Genomic DNA, 17,747 nt, shown 5'->3' on the forward strand with positions numbered 1-17,747 from the left:
AGCTTGAACAAAGACCATTGAGCCCTCTTCCCTTGTTATTAATTCATGGATTGCATCCTCAGGTAGAAAGTGTGTAGGACTTTCCTACTAGGTCACCAGAGAGTCCTCTGATGTGTTCAGGGTACAGTGTTCCTCAAGTGGCTTAGTGGAGTGACTGGCCCAAGGCCACCAGCTAGTTAGCAGTAGGCATTACACAAATACAGATCTTTTAATTTCCAGAGCAGTGTTACTTTGTTTCTTCTGAAATTGTCAGTTTGAAATGGTTTTGTTATGGGGAATTTAAGGCTTGAAATGCCTTCTAGCTGTTGTAACTGATGATGACGTATACCCTAAGATTTCATCCATAAACATGAGAACCAAATTATTTTTAGAATTCTTTTGAAAGTCTCAATCCTCAAATTTAGTTTTGATTTTTCTTTGTGGTTTATAAGACTGTCTCAAACAGCATGCACAAATTAACTTAAATTCCACCCTCTTGCTTTGCATCCATTTATTCATACTAACATTTGTCCTGGGCCAGGGATGTTGCTCAGTGGCGCTGCACCTGCCTGGCAAGTGGCAAGTCCTGAGTTTGATCCCTGGTACTGCAAAACAAAACAAGACTTTCATCCTTTCACTTTATCTTTCATGCATCATTTAAAGTATAATATCCCAGCAGTTTTAGTTGATTTAAAAGAAGAAACCTGAAGCTAGTAACTTCAGTGACTGCCTGAGCAGTACTGAAATGCAAAATACTTGTAACAGTGGCAGAGGAAGACATGATCAAGTGTGAATCATAAAAGGGAGCAAAAAGAGATAGGTACTTTGACAACTGGGACCGAACATGTTGCTGTATATTGAGTTGGAGACACGCAGGAATGGCTGGTGACACACCCAGCCCAAAAGCCCTACACACTTGCAACTTTGCAAGGTAGATTGGGGAATATTAAGAGAGACTGATGACACCAGCGTTTAGAGTTGCTTCTCAGTCAGTGCTGGGCTCAGATTAGTTTATGTTTAACAGAACATTATTTTTAGGTAGAATTTGAGACCCTGTGTAGATCAGTTCTCATACTTTAGTAGAAAGCCATGTTGGTGTAAAATTGAACTTTATTTTAAGGAAGTAGTCTACGGTAATTTTTCCTTTAACAGGTGCTGTGATAATTAGGGGTTTTTGGTATCTTCTAAAAACATTTACAGTATTTGGTTTTAGTTACTTCAAAGAGCTGTACTGTAGGTTTAGGCATATTAATAGAAGACTTTGGCATACAAAGTGGGATATGCAAAGGGATAGAAAGCTAAGCCTAAAGGTAGAGAGTTTGGGAAACTGGGTTAAATATTACAGTAAATATCCTTAAATTTCTTTGTATTTTATGAGGTTGGTCATTTTGATACATGCTGTTTTATGTACAGACATATATAGAAGGAAAATTTTGGTGAGCATGATGCCTTGTCAAGAAATCTTAAAACAGGAGCATTCTGGTTTTGGGTGTTTTAAAACTGCTTAGGTCTCTTTTTTTTTTTTCTTCAATAATGAAAAGTAGTAACTGATTAGTGTGTATTAATATGAATAGTTAGATTGCCTACCCTCAAGTGGTCTGGTTGAAATATCTTACTTTCTTCATGATTTTCTTTTCCTCTGGCTGGTAGATGGTCAGACACAAAGAGGTGTTTGCTCCCCTCTTCCTGCTTAACCCGTCGTCATGAATTTTTCAAACTGCTCATCTACCCTGGTTACCTTTTTTTTTTTTTTGCTAACAGGGCTTGAACTCAGGACCTTGTGCTTGTGAGAGGCATGCAACAGAACCACTGAACTAAATCCCTGGCCCCCTGGTTACCTTTTTGAAAAGGTCCTGACTTTCAAAAGTTACCAGTGTTTCCTATCTTTTAGTTTGCCTTACAATTTCCAGGGTGTGTGTGTGTGGTGTCTGTCTTTATTTCTGTCATCCTTTTTATCATAAGTTCACTTCAGTAAGTCACCTTCAGGCAGATTTCTGATTGTAGACCTTCTTGCTTTAAAGACTCAGTCTCTTTATTCTGAGTGTCCTAGAACAGCTTGTGTAATGATTTCCTTTGATTGGTTAGGCAATCCCAGCAAGTCTCCTTCAGGGTCACGCTCTAAGCTGTCCTTTTTCTCAGACACTGTACCCACTGACTTGTCCTCACTCAGGAGTAGTTATCAGACTGTGTGCTAGATTCTATGAGGGATCCAGAGATGACTCACACTCAGATAATACCCTTAAGGAGTTTGTACACCAAATTAATGATCATACAAAGAAATGTGTGAGTGAAGAAAGGGAGTTACAGATCTAGGACTGAAGGGTTACAAGAAGGAGGGACAACTTCCAGTTGAGGCTATTTAAAGGAAACTTTTTAGGAAAATTATAGTTGAACATCAGAGAAACAACCTTTTCATGATGGACTTTAATTCTTTTCTATCTTTGGAAAGCAATCTTTCAAAAAAACATAAAACCAGGTACAGTATATTAATAGATACTGGGAGTTGAGTTACTTTTAGCAGTAATCATTTAGTAATTCAGCTCATCCCTGAGTCTATATTAAACAGTTAATACAAGCAGTCTCTATTTATAAAGTAATTAATGAATATGAATAGTAAATTGAATATTAATAATGAATTAAATCTGGGAAATTCTATGTTGCATTTTTCATAAGAGTGATCTAAGATAATGTGGCTTGGTTTTAAAACAGTTTTGTCTTTGTCAAATTTATATAAATAGCTCTATCCAGTGAAAGAGATAGTGACTTAAGATGGAATGAAAAGAGTCCTAGAATAAATTGCATGTTTTCTCTTACCACACAGATGAACCCTGAATGTTGTAGGTGGGCTACTTTGCCATCACTGTCAGAATCATTAACATAAGGGGGAATGGTTAAAGTGGCCCACCTCAAAGCCGCACTTTGTAGTGGGAGCTGCAAGCAAAGAAGTTATCAAATAGTTCAACAACTGAAAGTATAATGAAGGTTAACTTGTTGGGGTATTTGGCCAGCAAAATTACTTTGCTTACATTTGGGCTTTATTACTTTAATGTTAAATCATGACTTAGTGAGAAAATATCGAGAACACTAATTTATCTTTCACAAAATGTATTACTTGAGGTGTCATCTCAATTTGTAAAGCACTATGCAAAGAATGGATCTGCTGTAGAGAAAACCTTTTTAATAGTTACTCACCTTTTCCTAGAATTTACAGTAATAACTCATGTCTTCCTAAGAGGTATTATTGATTATCTCCACAAAGGTACTAGAAGACATGCTCTAAAACTTTTTTTTTTTCTTTTTGAGAGAGAGAGAGAGGATCTGGTGTCATAAACAGGGTGAGTTCCTTTGTCTTTTGAAGTCAGGAATGTATAAAAACCAGTTAGATGGAAAAATCATAAAGGCTGAAACTCAGATCCAAAACTCAGATGGAACATTGCTTATAAATTTAACTTTAATGTAAAGAACAGTTAGAGCTGTCCAAAGATGGAAAAGAATGCCTTACCAGTTCCCCTAACTGAAGTGGCAGGAACTCAGATTGAGGCTGGATGACCACTTAAGGTAGAGCTGTGACGGATGGTGGGACAGAGATGGAAAAGAAGTGGTGAGTCTTGTATTTTGTAAAAGTTGAAAAGAGGGGTGGGCTGGTTGTCTTCAGCTCTCTTTGGTGCTAAAACTTCTGCTGCTGTGAACTACATAAGGGACCTTATTATTGACTTTTTTTTTTTTTTTTTTGGCTTTTATCCATTTGTGATTTTTTTTTCTAGTAATGATTATTGAACCTAAGGCAGTGATGGCAAACATTTTAGAGCTTTCAGTGATACAAACTGCTCACTGTGGTGTACACATGCCATAGGTTCGCCACCACTGACCCTTAAGGTTTTTGTTTTAAGCCTGTTTTGAGACAGAGTCTCACTAAATTGCCCAGGCTGGGCTTAAACTTGGCAGTCCTCCTGACGTCACCTCCAGAGCCCTGGGATTATAGGCATGTGCCACCATGCCTGGCTCCATTTGTAATTCTCTAATGCAGATAGGCTCCTCAAGTTGAAAACTCAATGCTCCCGTCCCTTTAGCTTAATATTCTTGCCCCTTCCTGTTCTGGGGATTGAACCCAGGGTCTCACATAGGTAGACAAGTGCTCTACCATTGAGCTATATCCCTGGCCCAAAAACTTAACCTTTAATATACTTTCAGTTCTTGAACTATTTGATAACTTCTGTTTTGTTTGCAGCTCCCAGTACAACAAGGTGTGGCTTTGAGCTGGGCAAAGATTCTTTCATGATCTATTGATTGATTACACAGATGTTTGGGAGACTAATCATGCAAGTGTGTCCATAGTGGGGGCAGTTCAAAATTTGAAAGTACGCTGCACAGATAGTTACACAAGTGCTTAATCTGTGTGATACAAGATCTTGCTGTGTAATCCAGGCTGGCCTGGAACTTGCTATGTAGCTCAAGGTGGTCTCAAATTCATGGTCCTCTTTTCCTAGCTTCCCAGGTGCTAAGACTATGGACATGTGCCGCCACATCTGCCTGAATTTTGGTGTGCCTTTGTAATGTATTTAGGGGGAAAATTAGAGGACAGCTAAACCCTGATACCAAACTTATAAAACTCACATACGTTTGCACTCCAACTAAACCTGTCATTTGCAAGCATTAGAAAGATGTCCTTGGCAGCCATGCAGCTTCCTCCTTTGACTGTGTAGCAATTTGCATGGTAGGTAACATCATGCCTGTCCATAGATTCTTGGCCATAAAAGGATAACTTCCTTTGAGGTTTGTTTGTTTGTTTGTTTGTTTTGCTGTACCAGAGATTGGACTCAGGACCTTGCACTTGCCAGGCACGTGTGATGCCGCTGAGCTTTATGCCCAGCCCAATAATTATTTTCATTTCCAGAAAGACTTTTTTAATTGCCCATTTAAAATAAGTGAGTTTCACTGTCTTCATTGTTAATGAATACCCCACAGGAGACTATTAATAAAAATAGATTATTAAATTCTCTAATTTCTTTGCTCTGGATACATCTAAAATAGTATATAGGCAATGTGCGTGTGGAGATAAGTGAGGACATCATGGGAACTGAGTTGTGTGGATCTCTGAGTTATTTAGACCTCAAGATTTTATCTAGTCAGCTCCACCTGTGATTCAACACCCCCTTTAACTCCTTCCACTCCCAAGGTTGTATTGTTTCCCAGTAGTTAAAAGTCCTGTTGCTTATAGAGAGCTGTTTATAGTCCTTCATCACTAGAAATTGGCTCCAAACCTTTTCCCATTACATCATCATCCAGTAATGTCATTACACCAGAGTGAAATCTGCTTTGAAGATTATATTCCTGTTTTCCTTCCATTTCTTTCCTCTCATCATTTTCTTTACAGGGAAAAGGGAGGGAGGGAGGGAGAGAGACACACACACTGGCTGGCTACCCTGCATTTATTGGCCTTTATTGCACCCTGTCAGTGGAGAGTGGCTTTGGTGCTCCTCTTCCAGTCACTCAGAATGATTTTCATAAGTGTCAGCATCCTGTCACTGACGTGTTAAACCTTTTCACATAATCTCCTGGAATAGAAATTCTTAGGAGATCACTTGGTTTTTTGTTCTTTGTGCTTAATTATATGGTTTCTTTCATTAACTATTTGTCAGGTAAGCATTTAAACCATCTGGAACTTTTTTACTTTCCTCCTGTAAATCTTTGTCATTATAATATTGTCTTCAGTTACAGCTAATATGAGGAATCTGTAGTCAACTTCCTTACTCCATCACAAAGCACTTGACCAAATGAGGTTCTGAATCAGTAATATCATAGTTATTTATCTTTTGTTTTAAACTATCTGTAAAGCTTCTCATTGCTGGTTAGCTATGTTTTTGGCTTTATGCCAGTTTAGGAAAGAATTGGAAAATATGTAGTTTCAGTTCAGAACCTTCATGCTGCTTACTCAATTACTGGTCTGTTCTCTCACTTTTTTGTCCTTTGAGACAGATTCCCTGGGGATTAGGAGAAATAATAATCATTAGTAGTAGCTCTGCAAAAATGGGGCCATGTTGTGTAAAACAAAAGCGTAAACCTAGCTCTAATTTATTGTTTTAATTTAAGTCTACATTTCTCTTCAGGGTTAATCTCTTTGCTTAGGGTATGACAGTTTGAGAAACCATGGAGAACTTGTAAAAGCTTTGAAGGAAATACAGTTATCATTGAAAGTTATGGGCTAAACTAGGCAATAAGGTGCTTTCCTTGCCACCAACAAGAAGTTAAAACTCTTCATTCACATCAGGATTTCAGTTTGAATTTCTGGCAATGTTTTGGTTTTCTAATTGGGGCTCCTTGATAGTTTTTGTGGTGTAAGTTAGACTGAAGGGGAAACTTTCTAACAAATGTTTTGGTAAGATTTACATCTGCCAGAAGTCTCTTTAGCATACGTATATACCCTATCAGACTGAAAAATTGAACAGATTAGTGAAAACAACCACAAAGAAAATTATTAATTAAATAGTCTGACTTTATTATTTCTAATATGTTTTGTGTTTGTGTGTGTTTTTAGTTGTCGAAATGTCCACAGAAGGAGGTTTTGGTGGTACTAGCAGCAGTGATGCCCAGCAAAGCCTCCAGTCCTTTTGGCCTCGTGTCATGGAAGAAATCCGGAATTTAACAGTGGTAAGGAAGAATGTGAAGCTTCTAAAGATGATGAGCAAAAACTTCAGTCTAAAACATTTGTAACTTCAAGTACACATACAAAAGCTTAGTGCACTCCTGACTCCTCTATGTGGAAAAATGTCATTTACCTTAGGTGAAGTAGCGACAAGAGTATCCTATTTATAAGTGGCTTTCCTTAGGCATGTGGATACTTTCACTCGGAGATAGTCTAATGTGAAGTATATCTTGTAAGAAGTGGAGAAAAACACATTTCACTTTCCCAAGTATCATTTTTAGGCCTAATTTAGTGGCCCTGCCATATTTCTAGAACTTGAGGAAAACTTAGGTGGGCAATTTATTCAAAGCATATTTGTTGTGAACCTGCACTCTTTCAGGTGTTAAAAGATAACTTCAATCTGAGTTTCTCAACAGAAGCATTTTTGACATTTTGGGCCAGATAATTGTTACGAAGGACTATCCTGTGCATTGTAGGATGTTTATCTGCATTCCTGACCAATTTTCACTGAATGTGACCCTCTGCCAGTTGTCACAACGTTTCCAGGCATTGACAGATCTCCCTTTGGGTTAAAATTATCTCTTGTTGAGAACCACTGACTGCAAAGGATCAAACAGAACCTAGGCCTTTGAGCTTCAGGTCTAGTATTTGCAACCATAGTCATTTAGTCAGTAAGTATTAAATACTTACTGATTCAGGCAGTAAAAGGCCCAGTGCTATGGGAAACAGAGGGCATAGTGCTTGTTTCTCTCTGGGTAAGCTAGGGAAGACTTTAACTCGTTCCTACCAGCTTGAACCACTGGTGATACATACACGACCGTTGCATCAGGTGGCTTGAACTACTGGTGGTACAAACATCTAATTGTTTGTATTGATATTTTTAGCTGCCAAGCAGCAAGATGTACAAATTATAGCCCTGACATGAACGTGTTAAGTTAAGGCACCATGTTTGCTGGGTCTTGAGATATTAGTGAGCACTAATCAGGTGGAAAGAATGGGAGAGTATAACTTGGGCAGCAGGGAGACCATTGTGTAAAACCACAGAGGACCAGAGGGGAGGGCCTTGTGTTTACAGGAATAGCAAGAAATTTGGAGTGCCGGAAGTTTCTGGGTTGGGAATGAGCACAGTGTATAGTGTGAGAGTGATAGCAGAGAGTGGTTGCAGAAGGCGAGGCAGGTTGGAATTAGAGTGTTTTCAGAATATAGCGTCATAGTGTTAATGAGGAATGTTCCATTTGATATAATTTTAGCAAATATCACAGGAGCTCCTTTGTATGTTAGCATCCTGATAGAGCAAACCCTGGGTTCCTCACTCATGTGAGCTAATATTGTAATTCCTTAGGTTTAGTGGCCTAAAAATAGCCTCCGATAAACAGGGCCAATTTATTCAGTCACTCAACAAATACTTACTTTGCACATATGGTGGCTGTGCTGGATTCTTTGGGTACGGGGGTGCACTAGACAGGATCATTACACTCATGAGGCATGTGTTCTAGTGAGAGACTGTAGACAAGTAACCAGTGAAATAAACTAACTTCTGTGATAGATGCTTACTGACTCCAAGGGTGAAAAACTAATCCATATCCTGGATATAACTGGTAGATGGTGTTTACGTGTAGGCTTTTCAGCAGTTTAATGTGGCTTGGCCTTTTTATAGTGGCCTGTTTTCAGAGTGGATTTCTATTGAAAGCTATTGTTTCTCTTTAGCACTCTCAAGGTGGTAGTTATCTGTACTGTGTCAGATAGAAAAGAGAAGAGAGAGAATAATGAAACGATAAAGTCAAAGTAGGATGTTTTGCTCATATTTTGAAGGTATAATCTAAAGGTTAAGCTTACTAGATTTTGGTGCTAGGCTCAGCCTTTTGTGAAGCTAGCACCTTCCTGGGTTTTATAGGACTAGGCCAGCACAGCAAGTCTGTGTTCCAGCTTGAGCTCCGAGATATAAACTTAGAATCAGGCAAGTGATCAGAGACACTGGAGGTTTAAACTCAGCTCTTACCTTTTCTGTATCTTCTTGGGCTTTGTTTTATTGTATAGTAAAAACAAAATTTACCACTTTAACCATTTTAAATGTTCACTAGTATATGAAGTATATTTACATTGTTGTGGAACACATCTTTAGAATTTTTTCATTTTACAAACCTGAAACTATACCCATTAAACAATCCCCTTTCCTCAGCCCCTAGGAACCACCATTTTACTTTCTGTTGTATGAATTTGAATACTTTAGATACTTCATATCAGTGGAATAATAGTATTTATCATATTGTGACTGGCTTATTTCACTAGCATAACATTCAGGTTCATCTGTGTTGTAGCATGTAACAAGATTTCCTTCCTTTTAAGGATAAATTTTATATCCTGTTATATGTGTACACCACATTTTGTTTATCCCTTCATCTCCTGATGGATACTTGGGTGCTTCCATTATTAGCTGTTATGAATAGTGCTGATGTGTACATGAATGTGTCTTAGCTTGTTGAGACCCTGGGCTTTGTTTTTGTTTTTGTTTATGGTCCCGGGGATCAAACTCAAGACTTTGTACTTGCTAGGCAGGTGTGCTGCCCTGAGCTAAATCCCCAGCCCTGGGCTTTGTTTTTAACTCAGGACCTTGTACTTGTGAGGCAAGCTCAGCGCCACTGAGCTCAATCCCCAGTACTTTATTTACTTTTTAAGTTTGATTGCCAGCAAAGCAGACTGTGCTATTGACTAAATTTTAGTATGTAGAAACATAGTCTATGAGGGGCTTAAAGAGAATTGGTTATTTCAAGGGTTTCAGTTTGCTTCAATTTTGTGAGTGAAGGAAGAGAAAGAAGTTGTTCGGCTGGGATATATTTTGTGTTAAAGTGCTAGCCTAGCATGAACTGAAGTTCAAGGTTCAATCCCCAGTGTGTATGTGGGGGGAGCTGTCTTTACTTCTTCTGTTGATGACTTAACTAAAAATTTCCTCCTATATGGCATTGGAAAAGACTCTTAGACCTCTGCCATGCTGCAATGCTATGGTAGCACCTGCTTAGAAAATGTCTGACATGTAGTAACTGCACAATAAGTATGTAAGGGAATCAGACTCCTCCACTTTAGATTTAGTACAGAGTAATGTTAAGTTCCAAGTTTCAGGGAGAATGTGGTCCAGTAAAATTAGGGTGATTTTTCCTTTGTAAGACTTTCCTTCCTCTGTGCTTGGATTTTGTAAGTATAACATTTGATGGAATCTGTTTCTCTCATTATACCTCTGCCTATGCAACATGGCTAAACATTGAGTCGGGGGTTGAGACAGGGTCTTGTTATGTAAGTCAGGCTGGCCTCGAACTCACTATATAGCCAAGGCTGGCCTTGAACTAATGGCACTCCTCTTGCCTCAGCCTTCCAAGGGCTAGAATTATAGGTGTGTATACCATACTTGGCTGGATGTGACTAAACATTTGCATTTAGTTTATGCCTTTCCAGAACTCAACAATACTTAAAAGTCTTCTTCAGATATATCGGGGCCTCTTAAAGTTTATACTTCTAAATGATTAACTGATTTTTTTGAAAAATCCATTACAGTTCAACTATCCAAATATAAATAAAATTTGCAAGAATATTCATAAGGTCTAAGAATAGATTGTTCTAAAATCAAGTAATTGAAAATTTCTAGCTGATACATTTCTTAATGTATTAGACACTTTACCCCAGTCATTTTAGTCTTCTATAAAAACAATTTATCTTTCATCTTAGCAGGGCCGTCATGTTTCCTTTTTGTGTTTAAAAGCTCTCAGTTTTTCATCAATCCAAGTTTTCAGTTAGAATTAAAGTTGGTTAGAAATCATATCAAAATGTTCAACAGATTTAGAGTTCTAAAGAGCAGTAAGTAATGGGTTCTTGTTTGTTAGTTTTGTTTTTTTGAGACAGTGTCTTGCTGTGTGGCCCAGGCTGGCCTTAAGCTCCCAGAACTCCTTCTGCCTCAACCTCCCAAGTGCTGAGATTATAAGTGCCATAATACCTGACTGTAATGGACTTCATGACATTGAGTTTTACCCCTCTGGGCCTCTTTGGAAATGGGGAAGAGAAAGCCAACTTTGTCTTGTTTTTTGGCTTTTTTGGGAGGGGGGAGAGGTTTTTTGGGGAGATTGAAATAAGAGCTTGTATATATTCTAGGCTGGCCTTGAGCTCAGTATGTAGCCTAGCCTGACCTTAAACTTGTGACAATCCTCCTGCCTTAGCCTCTCAAGTACTGGGATTATAGTCGTGTGGCACCATGCCCAGATTGAATCTTGAAAAGAAAAATCTAATTCTTAATTTATTCCCTACATCCTATTCAGCCTTCAGTTAGCTATAATTTAATACCTAGATCACTTTCCTTTAATTGGCAGTTTCATCTTTTCATTCCTTGGTGCCTCCAAATTGGACAATGACATTTTGAACACTATATCAAATCAGATAACTTTTTTTTTTTTGGTACCAGGGATCAAACTCAAGCCCCTGTTCTGGAACCACTGAGCTAAATCACCAGGCCTAAATCAGATAATTATTTAAACATGAACTTGATGGTGAAAGCTGATGGTACAGGCCCTTTGTCATTTGAACTCTTCCTATAGAAGAGTGCTTCTTATACTTTATTATTGGTGTGAACCACAGGAGGGAGGACCTTGTGAAAATTGACTTTGTTTTAGTAGATTTGAAGTGGAGCCCAAGACTCTCCAGTGTGTGTGTGTTTGTGTGTGTGTGTGTGTGTGTGTGTGTGTGTGTGTGTGTGTGTCCAAGTCCAAGAGATGCCATTACTGTATCTAAAGTCACCACTTTGCAAAGCAAGGCTTTAATCCTCGCTGTGGATCTTGGTCACAAAAGGAATTTGCAAATAACTTGCTGCCAGAACTCCACCCCCTAGAGTTTCTGATATGGTGACCTGCGGGAGAACCAGGCATCTTGTTTTTTAAAAGCTTTACAGGAGATTCCTACATGTAGATAAAGTTGAGAATCACTGCTTTCAAGAGGATTGGGATCTTGACATTCCCAAGTGCCTGACTAGCTAGGCCTAGAAGAAACTTCTTACCATTATTTGAAACTCGGGGTTCTTTTGTACAGCCTGAGATCCATTGACTTTTCTTTGGCTTCAAACTGCCATTGAGTGAATTCAGGCCTCTTGAAACTTGGCTGTTTCAAATGGCAAGATTACAGTTTTTTTTATTGTGGTCAGGAACATGAGAATACTCAGAGAGAATCTGCACATCTACTTACTGGTACTACTGCTAAAAGTAGATGGAAACATTTGTGGTTGTTTGCTGTTTTACTTGGGGTCAGCACCGGCCAGGAGTTACGTGCTGTTCATATCAATGCAAGGGTGCTAATAACTTTGGCAGCATCAAATTGGAGGCTGCTTCAGTGGACTGCATTCCGCTGGTAGCAGAGGGCTCCCTCCCCACAAACTGCAAACTCATGTGTGATTGGAAAGTTAGAGTGGGATTTAGGAAACGGTTGGCAGTGATTCCCCCACCCACCCCCACACATAGACGGGACCTTCCACACACTGTCTTCGAGATCCTTTACTGCCTGAGGGTCATGGAAAAGTAGTTTCTCTCAAACTATATGGTTGAAGGTAGCAAGCATTTTATAGATTTCTGCCTCATTTTGCATCTCTAGGAGGTATGATGTCTTTATCTGTGCCCTTTTTTGTTCCTTATGATTGAAATAGAGACTCAATAGAACTTCTGAAGTGGCATTTTACTCCAAGTTGGGGGAGAAGGTCTTTTTATCAGCTTTAGGCTTTGGTTAAATAATCATGAAATAGTTTTGTGGAAATTGTATTCAACAACTGAGCCAAATGAGAGTGCACTTGCAAGAAAATTAGCTTTTGTGGTCATGATCATGTTTATGTATATCATCCTGGGAGGCCTTCTAGAAGAACTACTGTCCCTCACTTTCTCTCTGGCACTTGTGGGGGATTGTAATCATTTTGTGTGATGTGTTACTACCCAAAAAGGAAAGGCACAGATTGATTTCTGTGAATAAACATTTTAAAAAATACTCTCAGAGTCTGGCATCAGTCTAGCCTCCTCTTTCCTGCTGTTCCTCTCTGTGTTTCAGGTCATATGTCTAAAACTTCAGTAGGCCATGTTTTGGGGATCTCTTTGTTTCTATGCTTGCTCTTCTCTCTGAATAACATCCTGGTACATTCTCAGCATCTCTTAGAAACAGGTCCAGTGTGGTCCCTCCTGTGGAACTTTTCGCAGCTCCTCTCCTTCCCTTCCAGCCCCACATGTCCAGCTGGTTATTCTTTTTTGTGTGTCCTTCTGAGATTTTACACCTTCCCCTCTAGTATAGGATGGGGATTGCAGTGTTTTTATGTGACTGTCACTGACAAACTACAAGCTCTTCAAAAGCAGGAATAGATCTGCATCTTCACATACTAGTCTGAGATGTCATATACTCACTATTAGTTGGGTTACATGAATGAGTAAATGAAACAGGAGGAGAAAAAATAAGAATAGAATATGCTTCTTTGTCACCTTTTGGTGAAATTTTAATGAAGTGAACTTTAAGCCTCTTCCAGTCCAGGATTAGTTTTACTAGGTAGGGGCTTTGTGGGAAACTTTGCTTATACCTGATTTGGAAGAGGAAAAAAATGAAAAAATTGATATTTGAGATTTATAGAACTGAACAATAATCATACAACTTGTTGGGTTTAGGTAGAGAAATTATATACCTTTATATATATTTTATTTTAATAGTTGCTCTTCCTTCTGTAATCATAAAGTGGACTCTGGGAAGCCAGTGGTGATTTCCTGGAATGACTTCTTTGGACATGATTTGAAGTTTTCTGTTGGTCTTAGAAAAGAGAGTTCACTTGGACTGGGGATTTAGCTCAGTGGTGCTGCCACCCGAGTTCGATCCCCAGTACCAAAAAAAAAAAAGTTCATTTGTACTTGTTAATTTCATTAAATCTTAAGTAATAATAGCTCCTCCTTCTGTAATGCGATGATGCAGATTTCCAGGCGATAGTACTGAGTTTGATGAGTCACATTTCAGACCACTTACAGCATCCATCACTTGATCCGTGGGACCACCAGAGATTTTGCTGATCTTAATCTCTGCCTTTGCACCTTTCTCTTCATTGCAGCTCTGAATCTCATGAATTGATTTTTATTTCTAGAATTGCGTTCATCACGGAGCATGTATTTAAATACCAGTACTTTCAAAATAAAACAGGAAAGGGCTTAAATAGCACATAATTGAATAGTTCTGGTCAAAAAGCCCTTTCCTAAATCCCATCCACAGTGAAGTTGTATGTTTCTCCCACCCCACTACTGTATGTTAAGAAAAAAGTAGAATGGCTATTGCTAAAAGGCAGCTGGGAAATTCCCTGTCACCGTTTTCCCATTCCCTTCCACTCACATCCTGAAATGAATTTTGGCAACAAGGCCTTTGCTGCTCTAGTGAGAAAGCGACCCGTCCCTAGTTTCTGTTGTCAGGTCAGTGCAAAGGTCAGAAAGACCAGTATCACACTAGCTGAAAAGTTGGGGTCACTGTGGTTAGATGCAGCTGACCCTTCCCCTTAGAGTCCCTAAAGAAATTGTGTTTTAGAAGAATGCTCTTGAGGCAGAATCTCATTTTAATCCGCATATTGCAAGTAGTGAACTTTTTTAGGAAAGAAAAAAAAAAGGAAAGAAAGCACATGTAATCTACTACATATTGTGCTGAGACAAAGAGTCTGATATTCGTTGAGGCTGCCTTTCATGAGGGCACTGTTAGAAGTCATTATAGTTTTTCCTAAAGCCCTATAATTATTTGAAGTTCTGCATGGTTTAAGATTTTTTCCTCTGGTGCTTTTTTTTTTTTTTTTTTCCATATTTTCATTTCATCTGTCCTTCCTCTTCTACTATATTTCCTGAAAGGAGGGTGTAAACCAGTCAGTGTTTGCTACTGCCTGTGGTGTTCTGCCACCTTGTTGATTGTCCCTGCCTCTTATGTACCTTTTGTTGCTCATTTCAGAAAGATTTCCGAGTACAAGAACTCCCACTTGCTCGTATTAAGAAGATTATGAAACTGGATGAAGACGTGAAGGTGAGTCATATTTATTTTTATCATTCATTTCTAAGCTAAAATGATGGATAGGATATTGCTTATTTCTTAAGAGCGCAAAGTAATTAAAAACAAATATTGTTATTGTCTTTTTAATTTTGTTTTCTATATAAAACTAACAGCTGAAATTGAATGGTTTTAATTATTATATGATGCTTCTCTGAAAATTAGGCATATCCCGGTTTTTTTCCAGATATTGAGGAAATGCTGAGTATTTGCTTTTGAAATCAGGTGGTGTCACCCCCAATGTTTTTTCACTACACAGTATAAATAACATATATCATCTTATCAGTAGGATGGTACTATCTTGTTAGTGTTTTATTATAATCTTTATTAACCTCAGCTCTAAGCAATTTCTGCTGATGATACTGACATTTCTTTCTTTGACTTTATTTTACATGAGTAATTATATTTGTGAGAGGATTTCCTTGAAGTTGGCCATTTCTGTATTCCTAAAAGTCCACCCCCCATTATAACTCTTAACCTCTCAAAATTAGTAGTCTTTTGTGTTTAGATGGAAAGCTAACAGTTCATGACAGTTTTCCCTTTTATTAGCTCCCTTCTTCTTACAGTAATCCTGGGAGATTTGATAGGATAAGAATTTTTAGTTCCATTTGACAGATATGGAAATAGATTCAAGAGATGAAGTGACTCACCTAATGTGGTGGAACTAACATCCCGATTCTTATCTTCTGCCTCCTTAATTCTGAAGCTCTTCATGTGTCTCTTTGCTGCGCAGACCAGTGGTTTAGAGCCTTGTTTGACCAAGAGCTTGAACTTGGAAAATCAGACACATCAAGACAGCTTGAGCATTTATATGCCAAACCCTGTGCCGGGTACTTATTTGATTCCTATGATAACTCTGGAAAATTACCCTCTCTTTCAGCATTAGAAAAAGTCCAGAAAGATGAGAAGTCTGAGATTTTACCCAGATGAGCTTTCAAGATCATTATCTTTTCCCACATTCCCTCTCTTTGGACTGGAACCTAAACCCTGCCATTTACTGGCTCTATGGCCATGGGTACATAACATCATCCCTCATAAACTAGTTTCTTTGAAATTTTCAAGGTCAGAAAGCACTTTGCATACAGTGAAAAGGTGCATGGTAGGTGCTAGATCAGTAAGAATTCTTTCCTTCTTCCCTTTTGTTACCTGCTTTGTGCCTACTCATGAATTTATTTTACCTTAGCATCTCCTCAGCTACTACTTTCTTATATTTCAACATTTGCCCATGGCAAGCTATGAGGCAAGAGATAAACTGAAAGGTTTGGAGAATTTGCTGGAGATTGACAGGAAAGACCTACATCTATTCCAGATGATCAGTGCAGAAGCTCCTGTGCTCTTTGCCAAGGCAGCCCAGATTTTTATCACAGAGCTGACTCTTCGAGCCTGGATCCACACAGAGGATAACAAGCGCCGTACCCTTCAGGTAATACTGCAGTTCTGCATTGGGAAAACTGGGGCAAGCAGCAGCCTTTGCCTCCTTCCCCTGCATGGCTTTGCAGCAGAGATTGTTCTTCCTTTGTCTGTATTAGGCTGACGTGTAATTGTCATTCTCTGCATTGGGATGCAGATATATCTATAGCTATGATGATAGTATTTCTTTATCAAGCATCTTCATTTCCAGTTCTTGTATGGTTTTCACAACTCAGTGACTGACCTCCTCAGGTGGTGAAACCACATCTAAACAGAGGCTCAAGTGATAGAATATTAATCTGTTTCCAGATGTAAACATCTTCTGCTTAGGAACCTTAAAAGATTCTAGATAGGACAATTCCAGGAAAAGTCTGCAGTTTCACTAACATCATTAGCTTTTTTTTTTTCCCTGCTTGTCTGCCTTCCTAGAGGTCCTTTCCTTTTTTTGTGAGTTTCATTTAAATCTATCAAGTCAGTATTCATAATGTATGTAAAAATCTTGGTGATTAGCTTGAGAAACCCTCATTAGGCCCTAACTCTTGTAAGAAAGGTTTCTTGCAAAAAGACAAAGAGTAATGACAGATTAAAAAAGAGAGAGAGACAGTATTTTAATGATAAAGCCAAGAAGGTAAATTCCATTTTCTCCTCGTTTCCTTTTATTTGTAAAATTGCAGATGTAAATGTTTGTTTATTGTACACATGTTTACTGAACAGCAATAATACGCAGGCACTATTCTAGGCTCTGGGGAACTCTAGTGAATAAATGTATGTGGAAATTGTAAAACTTAATTTGTACTACCTTGAAATAAGTCTGTAGATCTAAAAAGATCCTATAAAGCTATCCTCAGGATCAATTCAAATTAAAACAACTCTTCACAAAAGATCTCCAAGGGCCAGGGATTTATTTAGCTCAGTGGTGCCACTGCCTGCCTCACAAGTGCAAGGTCCTGAGTTCGATCTCCAGCTACACTACCCCCCCAAAAAAATCTCCAAATAAACAGCAAATCATGGAAAGGTGTACAGTATCATTAGTTATCTGGTAAACATAAATTGAAACTGTAGTGACATTCTGATTTACACACGCTAGAAAGGCTAAAATAAAGATTGACGATACTAAGACTTGATTAAGCAATAAAGGGTCTGTAATATATATTATTGCTAGTTAGAATATAAAGTAGTATAATCACATTGAAAACTACAGTATTTGGCACTTCAGATAGAGCTAAACATATCCCCTACTCTTACTCGGCCATTCTGCTCCTAGATGTGCATCCAGAGACATGTGGACGTTCTTCAGTAAGAATATTTATAACAGTCTTATTCATAATAACCCCAAGCCGGAAACAGTGCAGACACCCATCAGTACAGTAAAGTATAAACAGATTCAGATATATTCATAACATGGATCACTACTCAACAGTAAAAAGAAATAAACTATTGCTCCATATAACATGGATGAATCTCAGAAGACAATAAGCAAAATAAACCCAAGAGAAAACTTAGATAGTGCATGGTACCATACACATCACCACAACAGTGATAAAAATCAGTTGTGATTGGCTCCAGTTTAGGGATTGCAGTGGGGAAGAGTATTTACTGGAAAAGGTTAGAAGGGAACTTTCTATATTGGGGATTTTTTTTTTTTTTTTTT

At 38.4% G+C, this 17,747-nt stretch overlaps 1 protein-coding gene across 3 annotated transcripts in view; it reads left to right on the forward strand.

The window, feature by feature from the left end:
- The window catches only part of Nfyc (nuclear transcription factor Y subunit gamma), a 65,107-nt gene that overhangs the window by 28,830 nt on the left and 18,530 nt on the right, over positions 1-17,747 (forward strand). For all 3 annotated transcript variants that reach the window (XM_010625929.3, XM_033767290.1, XM_010625930.3), the window contains exons 2-4: positions 6,515-6,627; positions 14,591-14,662; positions 15,996-16,109. In XM_010625929.3, coding sequence (XP_010624231.1) covers positions 6,523-6,627; positions 14,591-14,662; positions 15,996-16,109 — 291 coding nt within the window. In that variant the 5' untranslated portion in view covers positions 6,515-6,522. The remainder of the gene's footprint in view (positions 1-6,514; positions 6,628-14,590; positions 14,663-15,995; positions 16,110-17,747) is intronic.

Source organism: Fukomys damarensis, unplaced genomic scaffold (genome assembly GCF_012274545.1).
Source record: "Fukomys damarensis isolate Sample0158 unplaced genomic scaffold, DMR_v1.0_HiC HiC_scaffold_23, whole genome shotgun sequence".
NCBI lineage: Eukaryota > Metazoa > Chordata > Mammalia > Rodentia > Bathyergidae > Fukomys > Fukomys damarensis.